Genomic DNA, 18,333 nt, shown 5'->3' with positions numbered 1-18,333 from the left:
GTCTTCATCATGCCGCATAATATGGCCCCTGCCAATTTCTCTTCTCCTCAAAGAGATCTAGTGGCTTACCATGTGTCTGACGCTTCTGCTGTCGAAGCCAATGCCCCGCCGGGTTACATTGAACGATACCTCCACAGTGAGATTATAAAAGATGTATCCGGCTGTCAACAGCACCATCCACAGTCATTCCAGTGCTGTCATTCCGTATAGAATCTCTGGTATGGCTTTCAATTTTCTTTTCTATGCCCCCTTCTGCTTGATTAGCGTTTTGGTCTCCGCAGGTGTTCCGCCGAGACCTTGTCTGCATATGGCGGGATTCCTAGGTATGATAGGCCAGACTTGGCAGCCAACCCATGCGCAACAAGCCTTACAAAATCCATCCAGTTTCTGGACTGTCCTGATTTGTGCTTGATCGCTCTTGAATCTTTCTCTAAGAGATATCCTGGTTCGACAGGGCTAGACTATGCCATAGTCTTTATGCGCGGCTATGGTTACAGAGCAGTAACATGCAGCATCGAAGACTGCCTCTTCCGCGCAATCTAAACCAAAGTGAATGCTGTCATTCAGACAACGAGTCTTGGGCGGAGGAACGCATATCGAAACTTTGATGAAGCATCCCCAAATTCAGAATCTGCCTGACGACGAGATTGAAGGGACTAAGATTATGGGAGAAGCCACTTGTCACCAGCCATTGGGGGCTTTGGCTTCGAGGGGTGGAAGATGCAAAACTGTGCGCCAAGGAATAGAAGTCTGCTCAAGCATGGTTCTCTACTGGCCCCACAACCTGCTCAGATCCTAGTAATACGCAGCTCCTTTGGTTGCTTGCGAATAGAAGGAGGTGGGTGCACTACAACCCGCAAACGTCCCACAGAAACTCGTTCAGTTCAGTCGGTTCTAAAATTTCCCGTTCTCCGGTTGTGTTTCTGCTCTTGTGGTGCTTCGCCAGTGAGATACACGCGCCGAAATAGTGTATTTTGTCCAGTCGGAGAAACGTCCGATTGTCCCACCTTTAAATGGAAATCACCGCATTCCGACCCCACAGATTGAGCTGTCCCTAGAAGTATGGAGTAGTTCAGCGAGCCCGTGGGGAGCGAATTTCCTACCGAATTTGGCGGTCTGTTGTCGCTGCTTTTAAAAGATCACTTAAGGCGCTTTTGGATCCTTTCCACATCAGCATCCCGCCCTCCTCGGCCGTTTCAAAGGTTGAGTTGGGCCTGGTGACTAGGCTCATGGCTGTCTCGCCATTTCCCAAGGCTACGTTTGGCGAACAGATGGGTGTACTTTTAACTGTCAACGGATTCGATATTAGGTGTCGTAGTTTCCACATAGAGATGGAAAATTATGTACAGCAGCATGAGAAAACCCCTTCATCTCGAGGTACTGTCATGTTGCCATTGTTTGCGGTGCAATATGAGGGTCACGACGGGGTCTGGAGTCATCTGGAGATGTCCAAGACGGTTGAGAGCTCTGCCCGGGAATGTGGCCGCGTGTTGGACAAAAGTCCTGAATATCTTTGCTTGACTACGAGGTAAAGAGAAAGGGGAAATCTATGTACCCAGTGCCAAGCAGTGGGAAGGACTGTGCACGGAAAATTGCACATTAGTAGTTCTGCGATCGGGTAACCTACCCTTCAGGGTTGGGGCTAGTCCAAAACAGCAATGCCGAACGAAATAGGCATAGCGCAAACATGGACAGCTATTTCGGCCTGCAATGTGAGTTTGATCTGTCCGGCCCAGCTCCGTTTGCTCTCTTGCTCTCTTTCACTTTAACCGTCTCGTGTTTGGGGCTCTTGCATGATCTGTATCGCTGCGCAGAAGCAAAAATCTCACTGACGACTTATGGACAATGATACCGGCGCCCCGAGTTCGGCTCAATCTTGTCCAGATGCCGGGGAAGACCCGGCGATCCGTGGCATGCAATCATTGTAGGGCGAAGAAGATCCGGTGTATGCCCACAATCTCTAACTGCCGAAGACCTATGTTGCTCATCGTTCGATAGGTAATGGGAACACTCCATGCGACAATTGCCTCGATCGAGCCGAAGAATGTGTACTCACGCGCAGACGCCGTCCACGCGTCCAAGAGAGCCAGAATCCTGATGGACGTATACTCCCGCGCGACAACAACGGTATGTCGGAACATACATTCTGTCTCTAGCTGTACCTCAGACTTGCGTAAAATAATAACTAAAAACGCAATCTAGGTGCATCCTCTAAGACAAATGTAGGTTTGAGCACACTCACGTACAGAGGCAGTTCCGTGGCACTTTCGTCCAGCAACCATCACTGCCGTCGTATTGTACTGTCAAGCACATCTCAAGATTTAGGCTAATGTACCTCAGGATCATATGTTAGAGGCTCCTCCGGAGCGAGCACACCCCGGCATCTTTCAATCACAACCACTCATCTCAATTCCTCAACAATATGAATGCCCGCCACAAGAGGAGTGTGAAACATCAATTGATGTCTTTGACAATCGCGAAGTTGGGCAGGAAGATAACAGTCTATATGCCACGGATACGGTAGGCTCTTTACCGTAGGCCATCTGTCACAATGCTGATTATTCGTCTAGCTCAATTTTGAGTACTATGGTTCGTCAAGTTGGGTCGGTGCAGAATGTGGCATTGACACATGACAGGCCCGCGCAGTATGATGTCTTTCTACTCCCAACCTGCAGAGGACTGGGTTATTTCCAAAGTGAAATCGCCAGATTACTCCAGCACTGTGAAGCGCCTCGTTCGAGAATCGGCTCGAATGCTCAAAATGAGCCGTGGCACATTGTCGACTTGCCGAGAACCAGAGCCGCCTCCAGAAGTTGCGTGGCAATACGCGAATGGTATTCTCAGCTCCTAGCCCCGCGTAGGCCTTCTTAAGCTGATATGCGAAATTTTGGTGTAGCTTACTTCGAGGAGGGACTGGACCGCGCCTTTGGCGTGGTCGAACGTACCTTATTCGAGTCCCGGCTCCGCGCACATTTCAGCGGCACGTACAACCCTGTCACAGATGATAAGGCTTGGTACGCACTACGCAATGTCGTCTGGGCGCACGGGTGTCGGATTCTAGGTTCTAAGACGAGAAACTTCCACCAGACCCTACAAGCCTCATGGGCCTTCTTTCAAAACGCACTCTCTGTGCATACTGAGACCGTCTTCCTACATACTTCCTTGATGGGTGTACAAGCCCTTATATCAATGGTAAATGCCTTGGCGGCTACTCGAGCAATGGAGACTAACGTTCTTTAATAGGCGTACTTTAGTGAGGGTATAGGTGAAGTATCATTACAATATACATTATGCACGGACGCTTTGCGACTTGCGTGCTCGAAAGGACTGCACAGACAGCCTTCTAACTCCTGGAAAATCCCGCCACATGAGGTTAGGCATAGGAACTGGATATTCTGGTCCATTTATTGTCTGGAGAAACAAATTTGCTCCCGTTCGGGACGCCCATCGGTATGTCTCCTGTGATAATATGTCTCGTTATAGGTATCTAAACTTTATTAGATAATGGATGACGACGAGATAAGTTGCCAAGTACCTCTAAGCTCGCTTAGCGGACGACCGAGCGATACTTTATATTGTCACACGCTTATCAAAATGATGCAACTCGCTTCTGCAGCTAAGAAGCGGCTTTCAAGTGTGCGCGCTCTCAAGCAACCAACCGAACAGCTGCTTAAAACAATTCGCAGCTTAAAAAAGGATCTCGCAGAATTAAGGTGCTCAGTGCAACAGAAAATCTGTCTTGACGACCCGATCGACGTTTCTCGATTACCAGGGGGCCTTACCTTACGCCAGGCCCAATCACTTCAATCTCACTATTTCTGTCTGGTGCTGGACATTAACACTCCATTGACCTATCCTTGGCTAGGGGTCTCCGCTTATGTAGCGGATAATATGGCAGCTGCCGCCCAGGTCGAGGCTTCGTTTAACGAGGTGGCGCAGGTATCACGTTCTGGTATTCTGGCAAGTAGACAAATAAATATCGACGGTGGCTGCTCTGCCTTGTAAGGTTCCTTTTTTGCCATTAGGCTTCTCGGGCGGATACAGGTACTTTGTCCAACGAATGCTGACTCCTATTCAGAATTGCACGATACGCACCATTGTACAGTTTCATCAATCTCTTCATTCACATTCTACGAGACACTACTCAGTCCACCGTTCAGTCAGATCTAGTGCTTTTAGGTATGTATCCAGATTCAATTTTGTACAAGGTACGGTCCAATACTGGCTCGGCCTGGCGAATGCATATCCTCACCTACAAGTGACTGACAAAGGTTACATTCAGATATTGCGTTAGGATACTTCTCTAACCTTGAATTTGTTACCGGTCTCCAATTGCCACGCCTTTTCGTGAGAGAGTTGTGCCACTTCGCCCGCCTTGCTGTAGAGCATAAGGAGGAAACCCAGGAGAACAGTGTCGAGCAAATAAACAACGGAGAAATTCGGGGCCATGGGAGTTCTCGAACTGCAAACTTAACTGATGCTGTGGCCCTCGACGACACAAGCACTCTTCCTTTATTCGTAAGACTTACTACTGACTATTATCTTCTTGCTCCGGTACCACTTCTCCAACTGTGCACGATGCTGATACAATATTTTCAGGAAAACGACTTCTTTGGATTCCTTCCAGCCGAGGACCTTGAAACGTGGAGCACTCTTATTCCGTTCGAGGAAGATGGTGGCCTGATGATCTAAAGGCCCAACTATGACAGTCCCGAAGGGAAAAGGCCGTGCTGGTTAAGAGAAAAGCTTACTCGCAATGTTCACTTATCTTCCTATAATGCTTCACCCATGTTAAAAAGGTGCCTCTTCTAACTGTGCGTATAAGAATGATGCTGCTCAGCGGGAGAGGCCAGACAGATTGGCGACAGATTACTGGGTATCTGGTGTTGGTTCAAGTCCTTTGACCTCGGAGTTGTCTGTTGGGGAAAGAAGCAACTCCCCGCACATCCAGTTGGGGATTTTGGAGTACTAAGATGTCCCCCAGACCTTGGAGTAATGCGGCAGATTAATTTTACCTCAAGCATCCATGAGACAACTTCGCCTTGATCCCTGGCAAGAGGCTTGATCAAGCTGCAACACGTAAAGATGGCCACCAACGGCGATTCGAAGCACCCAGCCAGCCTTACTCGTCTGGCAGCAAGACGTATTCGTCAAATTGCGACTGAAGAGCTGTCTCAGCAACTGTATGACAAGGCGACCTTCTGCATTATCGATTGGCTTGGTGCAGTGCATACTGGCCTTTTGCTACCATGGAAGGACGCGCTGGTGAAGTATGCGAAATTGAATCGTGGGATTGCAGAGGCATATGCATGGGGTATCGACGGAGATGTCTCTACTGAGACGGCCGCCTTTGTAAATGCAACTTTAGCACATAGGTGAGTCTGTTGAATGCGATTTTACGCCTGACTTTGGCCTATTGAGCGACCGTTGGCTTGAGCTAATTCCTTACCGGCTAAAGTGCTATCCGGGATGACATGCACCTCGAGGCATGTTCCCATATTGGTTCGATTGTAATTTCAGCTGCTCTTGCCCTCGCCCAGCGCGAGAGATGGTCTGGAGAGAAGCTGTTGCGGGCGATCATTGCTGGCTACGAAATGGCCGCGCTTCTTGGATCAGCGATCCGTCACCGTGGGAATTTCAATGCGCACTTCCGTCCTAGTGGCCTCATTGGCGCCTTTGGAGTCACAGCGGCAGCAATCGCGGCAGAAGGAGTGGAGGAATCAGTCGCTGTAAACGCGCTCGGCTTTGCCGTCAGTATGGCTGCTGGTACCAACGAATGGGCCTGGAGTGGAGGCACCGAGATCTTCGTTGAAATGGGTGTGGCAAGCCGCTCTGGTATTGCGAGCTTCGATCTGGCAAATGCTGGCTTCGAAAGCAGCGACACAGCCCTCGAAGGCAAGGATGGCTTCTTCAATGCGCTCGGAGTTGGACCTGCTGGAGCGGAGGATTTCAAAGATTGGATTGAGAAATCTCCTATCGGCAAAGGCGTCCTGGACGTGCGTTTTAAGCCAGTCGCTGGATGCAACTACGCCCAAACGACTTCTGCAGTTGCTGTTCGGATTTACCACAAGCATAAGCTAGGCGAAATCGACCGCATAAAGATCACCGCTACCACGCAAGCAGTAAAGTACCCAGGATGTGACAATGCTGGTCCTTTGAACACCATTCAAAACACAAAGATGAGCATTCAGTTTGGAGTATGCGCTGCCCTAAGTTTTGGCAAATTGGATGAGGACATTTTCAAGTGCTGTGATGACAAGCAAGTCAACGAACTCATCTCAAAATGTGAGCTGAACGCAAGCTCCGAGTATGACAAGATGTATGTGCGGGGACTTCAGCCGGCAATGGTGGAGGTCACGCTGGCAGATGGTACAGTGCTTCGAGAAAGTGCTGAGGATGTGCCATGGTTGACCGAAAGTGATGTTGAAGCTCGCTCCATTTCGGAGCAAGCACGAGATATTTCGAAAGATGCAGCAGTGAAGGTTGTCGAGGCGTGCAAGGGATTAAGAGATCTTGCGCAGGGGGATGAGCTTCTCGTACACCTCAGGTCAAGGCGGTGATTGAGGGCTCTGCACAACTCTAACTGAGCGAGTCGTCATCAGTCTCTCCATGCACCTGACGTTTGCGATACTCAAGCTTGATTGTTCAAATGGCCATTGGCCCGCTCTGCTCCTGGTATTTTAACCCTTAAAAGATTCTCCGCGTTTTTAAACGCAATGAGCTCGAGCTGTTCCTCATTCACGAGGCCACTCTTCTCCAGCTCTTCGAAGAATTTGAGGCCATGTTCATTGGTCGTGAATGGGTAATCGACGCTGTACATGATCCTTTCAGTCTTGGTGTTGGCGAGGATGCAGCGCATGGGATCGACACTGTACGCAGCTGATGTTGTGATCCAGATATTCTCATTCCACACCTGTTCAAAGGGGCGATTTCGTTTACCCATGACAGACTCTTGGTCTATAATTCTCTGCAACATGAATGGTATCATCTCTCCAAAGTGGCCGAGAATGATCTTTAGCTTCGGGAACTTGTCGAACACTCCTGCAGCATGCAATCGAAGCACATGGAGGCCGACTTCGCTGTGCCAGCCCCACATAGCACCTCCTATCACAGTTTCAGAGCGAGGTGGATAGTTCCCAGTGTAGGATCTTTGGAAGAATTCTAGCGTTGGCCATGCTGGGTGGAGGTAGATGGGGACGTCCAAGTCTTGCAGCTTCTGCCAGAGAATGTCGTACTCATCTCCGTCGCAGAATTTGTCGCCAGCCTTGTGATCGACCAGCGCGCCCACAAAGCCAAGCTCTTTGACCGCCCGCTCCAGCTCGCTCGCTGCAGCCCCAGGATGGGCCATGGGCAAGACGGCAAACCCAGCAAAGCGCTTTCTGGTCTCTTCTGTCTTGCGCATCTCGTTTGCCAGTTGATCGTTGCCCGCTCGGCAGACCCCAAGCGATGGATTGTTGGCAGCGCAGTGGGAAATAACCTGGAGGGACACGTTGCCGTGGTCCATCTCTTTGAGACGGAGGTCGCCGGCATCGAATAGTCTCTCGAGTGCTCCTGGCCATTTGGTGATTCCTTCTTTCAAGGAGTTGTCGTATGAGTCGAACACCGCCCGCGAGTACCAGTGCTCTTCGAGCGTGATAAATGGCGGAGTCATATTGAATGGGGTCTGATAGTTTCAATGGCCTACCCAGAAGGCGGCGGAACTACGGACAGCAAACACAGAGAAACCAGGTACGGAGCATAAGCTTCGAGCTGAGAAGTTGAGGACGACGCACTCAGCGAGATCTCGCTGGTCTTAATGCCTCAGCCCCCATTTGTGCAAACTATTCTCAGTCTGTATGCTAGTTAGTCCGCCGCAGAGTTTTTCACAACCATCGCTCGGGGTCATCTTGTCGAACATTCCGAGACCACAGCCGGTGCGAGAGTTGTTCGTATCAGGAGACTCGATGGAGACACCGCTTCCGTTCGGCATTTCCCAATATGTTCGGCACCACCAAAAATGCAATCTTTGTTCTGGCTAGCGATTCGACAATTTTGCAAATTCATCACGAGTGAATGTGCCCGAATTTCTTAGACGCCAAAAGGCGTTTCTAAGCGAAAATTCGGGTCCGGGATCCAAGTTGAATGGAAAACCCAAGTTGAACCTCCTCGTCGCTGAGCACGGTCTATATTTTCCGGTTGAGACCAACTTGCGGATGACATTGGATCGCGAAAGCAAATTGCCTGCTTGAAACTCTAGTTGAATTCAATTCTGCTATGTTCCCTCCCACAGCAATCGTCACCGGTGGTTCGTCTGGCATAGGGTATGCACTAGTACGCCACCTCGTCTCCATGAAATGGAGGGTCGTTATTGCCGACATCAATCCTCCAAGAGAGGCCATCCCCGACGCATTATTCATTCGGACCGATATTGCCTCCTGGCAGGACCAAGCGGATATGTTTAAGCAAGCCTACGCGTGGAGTAGACGTCTGGACTTTGTTGCGCTCAATGCGGGTGTTGACGACAGAGATAATATATTCGGCACGCTCACTCACGATGTAAATGAGCCACCACGGCGGCCCGACACTAAGCCCTTTGACGTGAACATCACTGGGACGTAAGTCCTTTAATGATATTGTTTCTATTAGAGCGCTGACCCTTTATACTGATAGATACTATGGCATCAAACTCTCTGCTCACTATATGACCGTTCCGAGCACAGAAGCAGGCAAACGTAACGCTGGTGGTAAGATAGTCATTACGGCGTCCGGAGGAGGTATATATCCTATTCCAATCCTCCCTCAATATGTAGCTAGCAAGCACGCTCTTGTTGGGCTTGTTCGGGCCCTGGGGAGAAACGAGGCCACTTCCAAGGCCAACGTTCGCATCAATGCCGTCTGTCCTGCCATCGTCGACACTCCAGCCCTGCCTCGAGGCCTAGTGAGCAAGCTTCCTCCCGACCAGATCACACCGATGAGCACCGTCATCCGCTGTTTCGATGCTTTGGCGGATCTTGCCCACGTCGGGGACGAGGCCTGGGTCCTGCAAGGAAGGACAGGCGAGACACTGGAAGGTAATGGGGATGAATTGATATGGCACCACCCGCCTGAGCGGCGCGGCGGAAAGTTTGTGAGGGAAACTGGCATGTTGGCCGTGGCACAAGCGTACAAGGAGAAAGCCGAAAGGGCTGCGGTATAGGTCGAGGAGTACGTGTGCTGAGGAACAGAATTGGATTTGCTTTAATCAGATGGAAACCACCTTGGTTCGCGATATTAATGGCAGAGCAATGATATTAACTGAATAATTGGTATTCAGTGCTGACAGAGCCTCTGACGAGAGTACCCAGACCCAGCCTTGCCATTTGAATTGCCTTACTCTTCGTATTTGCACGGCGGAGCATACAGCAGTGAGCGGGTCTTTATTCTGGCGCATCATACCCTGGTATCGCGTACTTTCGGGCTTCCATGTTCCAGCAGCCTCGACACCCGAAGTGCCCGCTAGAGGTACAAAGTAATGGCAATGCTTCCTATATCACTTGAGATGCAGGTAGACGTGGAGGAGTTATGGTGATTCCATTTATTGTTATGAAAGACGGGGTCGTTCAACCCTCTCTTGCACAATGCATCACGAGCACATGCATCGAGGATTGCTACCATTGCTGCATTTTCTTATGCTTTTCCCTTGGCGTGTTTGGCATGTATGCTGTGGGATCTAGTCCCGCCGCTAGAACGTCGGCACCTCGGCTTGACTGGACCCGCCAAGGCCACCCACCCCAAGGGCTCATGGGCTCTGGGGCTCCTCGTTGGTTTTTCGTCCTTAGTAACACATACAGTCTCATCAGCCAGGTACAAACAGCGTTCTCAAATTGACAATATTCGGTTTTTTAAATGTCATGATTATCGCACATGTCACCCTGATCTCTTCTTCAAGTGCCCAATCACGTTTACTTTCATGATCTCACTGGCCTAAGCACAATTTTGACTGTTTCGTCAAGGTCACCGTGCGGCACTCCGAGGATTGAATTGGCCAACTTCTCAGCCACAGCGTAGTTCGACCTGATTCCTGGAACGTCGCCCCATGCCGACGCCCGTACAAGCTTAAATATGCCTGTAAAGTCTCCCTCCGACACCATCTTCTTCCCTTTTGCGATCTCTTCTTCTGTCTCAACATCTTCCACCGCCCACTTCTTGCCGGTTTGGGCTTCGAGTGCAGCCAAAATGGCTTTGTGAGTGGTTGTCACAGTTGCGAAATAGAGAAATTGGTTGGTGGTCTCAGCAGGGTGTGTCAAAACCGAGACAATCGCTTGCCCAAGATCGGTCTGGCTAGTGGCCGAGAAAGCCGCGTTGCCGCCATCCCATAGGACAGCCTTCTTGTTAGTAAGATCAAATCCCAGGAAGCCACTGGCAAGCCCCTGCTCCGGGTCAGCAAGAGGATATACGAAAGTTTATACCGCGTGCGTACCCAGTCAAGGAGTGGTCCGGTGGACAGCCCCGTCCAGGTCAGTCCCGTGTTCTCCTTCTCCCTGGGATAATCAATTATATCTTTTTTCGCCTCAAATACCGGTACTAATTCACGAACAGTAGGGCTCATTGTATTGGCCGAAAACTCCGAAGGAATGAACCTTTTGACACCAGCCGTGATCGCTGCATCAATGAAGACTTTCTGATCCTGGAAACCTGTTGGTCCAACGGACGACACGACTGCATCCTGTCCCCCGAAAGCTTTCACAAGCTCGCTCTCGGAATATGATGTCTTGATAACCGAGACATCCACTGGGAATGTAGCGTTGCTAGACAGTCTCGTGAGAATGGTGACTTCGTGGGCCTTCGATTTCAGCAACTCATGTAGGATGATGGAGCCCAGATTGCCGCTGGCCTATCCACTGTGTGAGTGAGAGCACACAGGTATTTCACTGATTCCTACCCCAATCAGGACCACCTTCTTGATTTGCGAATTCGCTGACATTGCACTCTATTGAATTGTGATTTCCTTGATTATGTGTCGGGCACTCCTAAATGGGCCTCAATATATTCTCGAATTTTTAGCAGGGGTCGAGCTGCTGCTGACAAAACATATGACTGCTCTCAGACACTGACCGTCTGCCTGACGAAGAATCCTCGCAGATGATCCGTATTGCAATGGCAGCTTCGGTCCTTTCGGAATAAGTCCGAGTCCAAATAATGGGAGAAATCCAGTGAACAAGGTAAGGCCGGTTCACTCCGACTCGAAGTCGACCTGAAGTTGTCGGCGTTAGGTTTCGTTCCTTTCTGATGAGAGACTTGATAGAAGGTCAACTTGAGTTCCTAAATCCCTGCCTCAGTTTCAGTTGCATCGGCAGCTGTTACAGAGAGGTTGAGTTGTGGACCTATCTGGTTGATTGTGTCCTGTCCCCCTGGCTACTCAGAGAGACTCTGCCTGTTTATATATACATTGGCCTGTAACCATAAGAGCATTCCTTAAACCTCCTACTCCGTCGCCATCCTGCCACAGAACTGCAGGAACAGCGAGGTTGAGGCAGTTTGCGCAGTTGTTGAAGCGTCTAGCATCTCAGGTGGTTTACCGCAGTAACTATCTTGCAACCCTGTCAACAGCAGCACAGTCTGTGAGGAAAGCCATTCTCGTGACACATCTTGCATGAGTATTGGTCAGTCGAGATTTACCAACGGCAATATACCAGTTAAGAGAGAAGCACTGGATCAAGAAAGCCAACTCGACTACCAAATCAATCACCCAGCCCGGACCTTAAAAAACACGCTTTCTGTTTTCCGACCCAGCCTCAACACTTATAGTACCACTCGACTTCGTGCTAAGATCATTAAATTGAAATGCTGTCGTTCCTTGCCCTTGGAGCTATCGCCCTTGTTCGCTTTGGAATTTTGTTTCACAGACTTGATCAGAGAAGCGAAGTTCCAGATGGAGCGAGATTGCCACCTGGTGCTAAAGGTAAGCCACAAGTCCAGGGGATGGAAGCGACTAACAAGGAACAGGCAAACCTCTCGTCGGCAACTTGCTAGACATACCGCGTCAACACTCTCGGATCAAGTTCAAAAGCTTGGCGGAGCAGCACGGGCCTATATTTCGCCTCAACATTTTTGGGCGGAACCATGTTGTCGTCTCAACTGAAAAGATAGCTAATGACCTCCTTCGCGAACGTGGAAATCTTTATTCCTCACGAGAACAGCTACAAATGGCGGCTCAGCTAATTTCGTGTAATCTAAGGCCTTTACTACTCCTTATGGAGGTGAGATTTGACGTCCTTAGTCAAAGACCGAGACTGATGAGTCCTAGAACTGTGGCGCCGAGGAAGAAAAGTGATGCACACCATGACAATGCATGCAGCTGCTACCTCATATCAACCAACACAAGTATGGGAGTCCGAACGGATGTTGTACGACTTACTCAGGGCGCCTGAGAAATATGAGCTATTCTTCGAACGATATGCAGGCGCTCTCATTATGCGTTTGGGTTATGGTAAAGAGATTGAGTTAGGTGAAGACCCTTATGCACGAGATATTCTAAAGGTTGTTCATACGGTTGAACGTGTTGCTTCACCTGGAGCTTACCTTGTCGATGCTTTCCCTGTGTTGATGCATCTACCAGCTTGGCTATCAGGGACCTACGCAACGCAGTAGGTACAAAGAAATTGGAGTAGCTGAATGCCTTGTTCTATTCACGTAGTCCTATTGACAACGACTCAACGCTTGAGAAAAAGGAAGAGTTCTCTCTCAGCCGATTCGGGTGAGAGGAAACTCTTATAGCTTCCCCTCTTTCTGTCACGTGAAAAGGGTAAGGCAGCGTTAACCAGTAGCCTTGTGCTTCAATCATCCTTTGCCTTATCCTTTTCTTTCTATACCGTCCACCCGATTCGGGTGGAGGGCGTAGAGTACTTGGGGACAACGGTGGGCTCGTGACATTGGCTTGCGCCTTCCAGGCAAGAAGCAGCACGACTACACAACTTCGAGATCAAGCTATTTAGGGAATTGCTTTTGGAAGTGCGAGAGAAGATGAAAACTGGAAAAGCGCCTAAATGTTTCTCTAGAACCTTCTTGGAGAGACAGTCAGAGTTTGGTCTATCAGACGATGAAGGCGCCTACGTCATTGGTACTCTTTTCGAGGCTGGAGCTGGAACGACTGCCGCTGCAATGATGTCTTTCGTCTTGTCCATGTGTCACTACCCAGAATGGCAGAAGAAGGTGCAAAAGGAGGTCGATCGAGTTGTGGGGGACGAACGCTTGCCTGATTTTAGCGATATTCCTCAACTACCCACTGTTCGAGCTATCGCGAAAGAAACTCTGAGGTGGCGTCCAGTAACTGCTGGTGGAGTACCCCATGAATTGATAAAGGACGACGTGTATGAGGGTTTCTTCTTTCCTGCCGGCACCAATATTCATGCTAATCAGTGGTACAAATCCTCCTTCCAGTGAGAAATTTAACACCTAATGACGTGTTCTCAGGGCTATTCATCGCGATCCTGAGCTGCACCCGGATCCAGAGACATTCAATCCAGATCGGTGGCTCCTCCCCGGATATGCCACCTACCGCGAGACACTTGATAGGTTCCCAAATCTTCAAAACTTCTCCGCATTTGGCTTCGGTCGACGAATCTGTCCTGGCATGAACATTGCGGAGAATTCTCTCCATTTGCTTATTGCACGAATTGCTTGGGCTACTGAGATCTCGAAGAAACCTGGGGTTGAAGTCCCCCTGTACGATTACGCAGCCGGCTTCAACGTGCAACCAAAACCATTTGTCTTCGACTTGAAAGCGAGAAGTGCGGCTAGAAAGAAGATTGTCGATATGGCTTGGCAGTAAAACAAGGACACCGATCCTCTAGGCCTAGCCCTGGGCTAAGTTCCATGACTTGTGTCATTTCATCCCGAAAGAGCTCGTTTCCAAGGTATCGGTTCTGCCAACAGCGGCCGTCGACCGGGGTGTAGGTATGTCCACGAAGGTCCTGGTCGGGATGGTGACAGATGTCTGGCGAGCTACCTGGTTAGCTTTGTTAATGAAGTCATCTCGGTCCACCTTTGCCAGTTCCTGGGTGCACTGATGGGGTGCAACTCTTTGCAGATACAACCCTACCAATTTATACTCCATTCAATCTACAATATTTATACTGCTTAACTAAGACTGACTATGGAAGCCTTCGGTGATGGAGACGAGAGTGATGACTAACACTTTGTATTAGTAACTGAAGACCCCTGCTGATCCATTGCCGCCAGTCTGTATTACCGAAAAGCAGAGAGTATAACTTAGGAAATCGAGCGCTAGTGTTATAGCATAATATAGGGTAAGTGTGGAAGAAGATGAAGTTTGATGTAGTAAGAATGTAAGAAGCGAACGAAGAACATTCGTTTCTAAAGTCCAGAAAAGTCGTTCTTCTGCCGGTTTTCGTGCCTAGAGCACCTAATTCTTACCGTGTGCTTTGGCAATCGATCACGGAAATACATGTGCGGGCAACCGCTTCCCACGAGCATCATACCTCTGCTTCAATACGGTATCAAAAGCCCCGTCCACATCCCGCGGCTCGTAATCCAGTCCACTCGCTCCTTGCGTAAGCACATGGAGCCCATAATTCTCCTTGATCCAATGGGCAACCATGTCCATTCCCGCCACTGCACCACTCCCTGTCCAGATGTTGCCATCAACCACCCACTTCTTGTCCTTCGTCCAGTTGACATTGGGAAAGCGCTCCTTTGTCCAGTGGAATTCCTGGTTGTTAATTGTGGCCGTTCGGCCGTCAAGGGCCCCGGTTGCAGCTAGCACGAAGGAACCGGTACAGGTCGTGAAGACAAGCTTGCCGGCGGCGACGTGGCGGCGGGTAAAGTCAGCGAACTTCGGTGAAAGCATGAAGGACACGGGATTGGGACCACCCAGAAGAAGGGCATCCAATTCCGGACAATCATCGATGGTGTTGGTGGGGACGATGGTTACGGAGCTCGTGAGCAGGTGGACGGGGTCGAGAGTCTCGCCAATGTGGTGGAACACAAAGTCCGGCGCATCGGAGAGGACTTTTTTGTCGATTGGGACATAATGCTGCATGGCATTGAGGAGAGTCTTGCTGGAGGAGTTGAGTACATCAAAAGGGCCCATAACATCTAGTACCTGGTAGTCGTATACCAGCGCGCCGATATGGAAGGGAGCCATTGTTTCGAATCCGAGGCGTTGGAATTCGGTAACGGGGAAATATTTTGTGCAATAGAGCGGACAGAGCAGGAAGATGCTTGCGATTTACTTGGTACTTAAGCAAGTGGCGATGGCATTGTTCTTTCATAAGGATAAATGGTCGAAGCAGAAGGATGGCACTCACTGTCCAGTACCCTTGCTGATAAATCGACTGAAGCCTTGCGAGCATTATACCCGCGAATTTGAGGTTGGAATTGTCTACGGTACCAACCCCGATTGAGGTGTACTTTCCCGTTCAGGTTATGATACCAGATGCGGAAATGTGGAACCCGGACTGATTCCATCCCGCGTATATACGCTGTATAACTTACCTTCCCACAAGTCAGTACTATGTATTCTCAACAGAACGAATCACGTCTAGCTAGTATGAGAGAGTGACCGCAGTCCAAACTCGACTCCACCGCAACATGTGAGGAAATATTTGTGCAGGCCGATACCATCATACGTCACCGGAGAACCGCATACGATTGGCTCTGCTATGCCTCGGATCCGATGGTGGGATGCTCAAGTCTTGCAACGGAAATGTATTTGAGGCGGTAGAGAATCAAGATTCGCCCCTAGTTGACGTGGTACTCTTTGCGGCTATGTTTCTTGTCACTCCAGATCCTACCAAATTTCTTTGCATGCATGGCATCGCCAGGCTTCGGCACTCAGCAAGTACAGCCCTTTCACACAACTAGTCATTGTTACATAATTTTCGATTACCAGCTTGTAACTGCCACCAATTGTCTCCATTTGTGACATACATACATAGATCCGACACTTCTCGTGTCTTGTGAACCTCTTTAGTCGAGCTTCTGCTTAGGCATGCTCCTGGATGGTAGCCTTCTCGGGACAATAGTCATGACTCTGACTATGACCGCGACCCTGAGCTCGGCCACGCCTCAGACGACTTGCAACGCCCCCATCCCCGGTCTCGACGGCGGTATGATTTGTGAAATATGGCGAAGGATCCAGAACGAAGACAGAGACAACACAGGCCATGACAAAAAAGGGGATAGACGAGTACCAAACATATCTGAAGGCATCGCTATATCCCCAGCGCATCGCCTCCGTCGCAGCCGCAACCATTTCTGCAGGGAATCCCGCCATGGCTGAAGACTGCCTCGATGAGACGGCTGCAATCAGCAGGCTTACGTCTGCCACCGGGAATCCAAGAGGCACGACTGCTTCCACGACACGCTTTGGGACACTTTTTAGCACTCTGTCGTTGAGCACCGTGTTGAAGATGGTACTTCCCATGGCTCCACCAAGATAACGGACCGCCCCAAGCAGCCCATATGCGAGGCCAATATCGCGCTGAGGCACGTGCAGGCCCACCGTGCTGTAGCCGATGACCATGACCCAAGGGAAAGGAATATTGGCAATGCCTTGGATAATCAGGCCACCGGCAATGCGGTGAGGAGTAGCAACAACCAAAAGACCGCATCCGAGGGCTTGAATGGCGTTGGCAGCCAGCAGTTGTAGAGGGATATGCTTTATCTGAGGAACAAGAGCTCCAAGTATTCCACCCCCAATGAGAGCACCAATACCAGTGGGGACATTGTACCAGCCGGCAGTGACTTGGTTGGATGTGAATACGTACGCGATTTGCTGAGGCATGAATGTAGTCAGCGCAATGTGCGCGAGACCTGAAGAGAACATGATGATAATCAGAGAAGTGAACTCTTTGAATCTTCGGAAGAGCCGGTAAGGGAAGAGCGGTCTGGCCGCCCGTCCAGAGAAGTCCCACGCGAATGTGCATAGGAACAACACACCGCCGATAGTCAATGGCACGATGACGGCAGCACTCTGCCATTCATACCGGGTCCCAGGCCAGCCTAAACCGAGTAGAAAAACTGTCACTCCAGCCGTGTAGAGGAAGATCCCTACGTAGTCCAACTCGTACAGGACTTGGCGTTTTGTGCGATCCTGAAAAATCCGGCGCGGAGGGTGGTAGAAGATGACTGTGCCCACGACAGCGATGAGCCCAACAATATCACCTAGGATGAAGAGCCATCTCCATGTAGCGTTTTGAGTGAGGCCGCGACCCATCAGTGGGCCAAATGTGCCCAACACGGTCAGATTGATCTCGGTTGTAGCCATGCCGAATGATCGCCACTTGTTGGGTAGAATCTCTGAGATACCCACATAGATGCTGCGAAGAAAAACCAGATTAATAATTTAGGTCGTTCAAAACTGCTGGTGGTCTGGATGTAAGGAGACTCACACAAATGTGATCCCGGTGCCAACTCCCAGAAGCGTCATTGCGGCAACGATTTGTTCGAAACTCTGCGCCGTGGCTCCAACCAAGTGTCCGATCAGCAGGATGATTTGACCGGTGACAATAACATCCTTTCGGCCGAGGTAGTCGCTGAAGCCGCCGGCAAGGGCGAAGGCGACGCTGCCGCCCAAGGAGAAACCCCCGCTAACCCAGTTCAGGTTGTTGAGGTTGCCCTGGAGTTCCATCGCCACCGAGGTCGCTATGGAGGCGAATGAATTCAACGTGAAACTGAGCGACGATATGTACGTGATTCCGAGGAAGAACACTGCCGCCCAGGTCGTGGCTTTGACTTTGCCATCGGCGTCTTCATCGTTTAGCGCAGCACCATGAGGGTCACCGTGGTCGTCATGGATATGGGAGTCAAGCAACTCCTCGCCAATCTTGTGTATGGAGGGTTTCGGCTGTCCTACCATGGAGATCTGCTCGATGTTCTCTTGCAGAACGATATCGACACCCATACTGATAGCTTCGTTGTTTGTCTTGCTGTTGTGGAACTATGTGGGTGGTTGAGCGGGGGAGAGACTAACTATGATATAGATTGCGGCAGTTGCTGAGCCGAGAGAATCGAGACAAACCTGGAGTATATTTGCTCCGTGCTGGCTATGGTCCCAGACCCGGGGCCCCCACGAATAATGCATCAACCGAGTTGGAGAGGAAAAGGCACGGTACTAATCGACATAGGGTTTGGGTAGCTATTTACCGCTCCTGATCGGCATGTAGCCAATCGATTTGTATGAGCCTCTAAGACTCAGACTTAGCTTGAGGTACCCAAATTTCACCGCCTTGTGTAATGAATGCAAGAACTTTATTCTAGCGGATGATCCCGGCCTCCTGCAAAATGGCGGTAGAAACTACCCAGTAGCCAAGGCAGTCTTCTCACAAGTGAGTGCAAACTTTGTCGACCGGA

At 50.1% G+C, this 18,333-nt stretch overlaps 8 protein-coding genes across 8 annotated transcripts; 4 read left to right on the top strand and 4 right to left on the bottom strand.

Moving 5' to 3' along the window:
- Window positions 1-2,346: 2,346 nt before the first annotated feature.
- Z519_12565 (uncharacterized protein) lies at window positions 2,347-4,692 on the top strand (the record flags this gene model as incomplete). The annotated part of the gene is made up of 9 exons (XM_016770270.1): window positions 2,347-2,520; window positions 2,571-2,589; window positions 2,637-2,834; window positions 2,897-3,192; window positions 3,244-3,450; window positions 3,502-4,001; window positions 4,079-4,179; window positions 4,283-4,518; window positions 4,600-4,692. 9 exons carry the CDS (start codon window positions 2,347-2,349, stop codon window positions 4,690-4,692), a joined length of 1,824 nt encoding a protein of 607 aa, XP_016613448.1.
- A 393-nt stretch (window positions 4,693-5,085) lies between these two features.
- On the top strand, window positions 5,086-6,560 carry Z519_12564 (uncharacterized protein; the record flags this gene model as incomplete). The annotated part of the gene is made up of 2 exons (XM_016770269.1): window positions 5,086-5,375; window positions 5,459-6,560. The coding sequence occupies 2 exons, from the start codon at window positions 5,086-5,088 to the stop codon at window positions 6,558-6,560; spliced, it is 1,392 nt and encodes a 463-aa protein (XP_016613447.1).
- A 71-nt stretch (window positions 6,561-6,631) lies between these two features.
- Window positions 6,632-7,651, bottom strand: Z519_12563 (uncharacterized protein; the record flags this gene model as incomplete). The annotated part of the gene is made up of 1 exon (XM_016770268.1): window positions 6,632-7,651. One exon carries the CDS (start codon window positions 7,649-7,651, stop codon window positions 6,632-6,634), a length of 1,020 nt encoding a protein of 339 aa, XP_016613446.1.
- Window positions 7,652-8,253: 602 nt separating this feature from the next.
- On the top strand, window positions 8,254-9,175 carry Z519_12562 (uncharacterized protein; the record flags this gene model as incomplete). The annotated part of the gene is made up of 2 exons (XM_016770267.1): window positions 8,254-8,594; window positions 8,650-9,175. 2 exons carry the CDS (start codon window positions 8,254-8,256, stop codon window positions 9,173-9,175), a joined length of 867 nt encoding a protein of 288 aa, XP_016613445.1.
- Window positions 9,176-9,926: 751 nt separating this feature from the next.
- Z519_12561 (uncharacterized protein) lies at window positions 9,927-10,942 on the bottom strand (the record flags this gene model as incomplete). The annotated part of the gene is made up of 3 exons (XM_016770266.1): window positions 9,927-10,388; window positions 10,439-10,852; window positions 10,901-10,942. The coding sequence occupies 3 exons, from the start codon at window positions 10,940-10,942 to the stop codon at window positions 9,927-9,929; spliced, it is 918 nt and encodes a 305-aa protein (XP_016613444.1).
- Window positions 10,943-12,300: 1,358 nt separating this feature from the next.
- Z519_12560 (uncharacterized protein) lies at window positions 12,301-13,789 on the top strand (the record flags this gene model as incomplete). Its single annotated transcript, XM_016770265.1, has 3 exons — window positions 12,301-12,605; window positions 12,909-13,379; window positions 13,432-13,789. The coding sequence occupies 3 exons, from the start codon at window positions 12,301-12,303 to the stop codon at window positions 13,787-13,789; spliced, it is 1,134 nt and encodes a 377-aa protein (XP_016613443.1).
- A 624-nt stretch (window positions 13,790-14,413) lies between these two features.
- Z519_12559 (uncharacterized protein) lies at window positions 14,414-15,124 on the bottom strand (the record flags this gene model as incomplete). The annotated part of the gene is made up of 1 exon (XM_016770264.1): window positions 14,414-15,124. The coding sequence occupies one exon, from the start codon at window positions 15,122-15,124 to the stop codon at window positions 14,414-14,416; it is 711 nt and encodes a 236-aa protein (XP_016613442.1).
- Window positions 15,125-15,964: 840 nt separating this feature from the next.
- Z519_12558 (uncharacterized protein) lies at window positions 15,965-17,884 on the bottom strand (the record flags this gene model as incomplete). Its single annotated transcript, XM_016770263.1, has 2 exons — window positions 15,965-17,300; window positions 17,373-17,884. The coding sequence occupies 2 exons, from the start codon at window positions 17,882-17,884 to the stop codon at window positions 15,965-15,967; spliced, it is 1,848 nt and encodes a 615-aa protein (XP_016613441.1).
- Between the last annotated feature and the right edge of the window lie 449 nt (window positions 17,885-18,333).

Source organism: Cladophialophora bantiana (assembly GCF_000835475.1).
Source record: "Cladophialophora bantiana CBS 173.52 unplaced genomic scaffold supercont1.31, whole genome shotgun sequence".
Taxonomy (NCBI): domain Eukaryota; kingdom Fungi; phylum Ascomycota; class Eurotiomycetes; order Chaetothyriales; family Herpotrichiellaceae; genus Cladophialophora; species Cladophialophora bantiana.
This window is presented reverse-complemented; position numbering and strand designations above follow the sequence as displayed.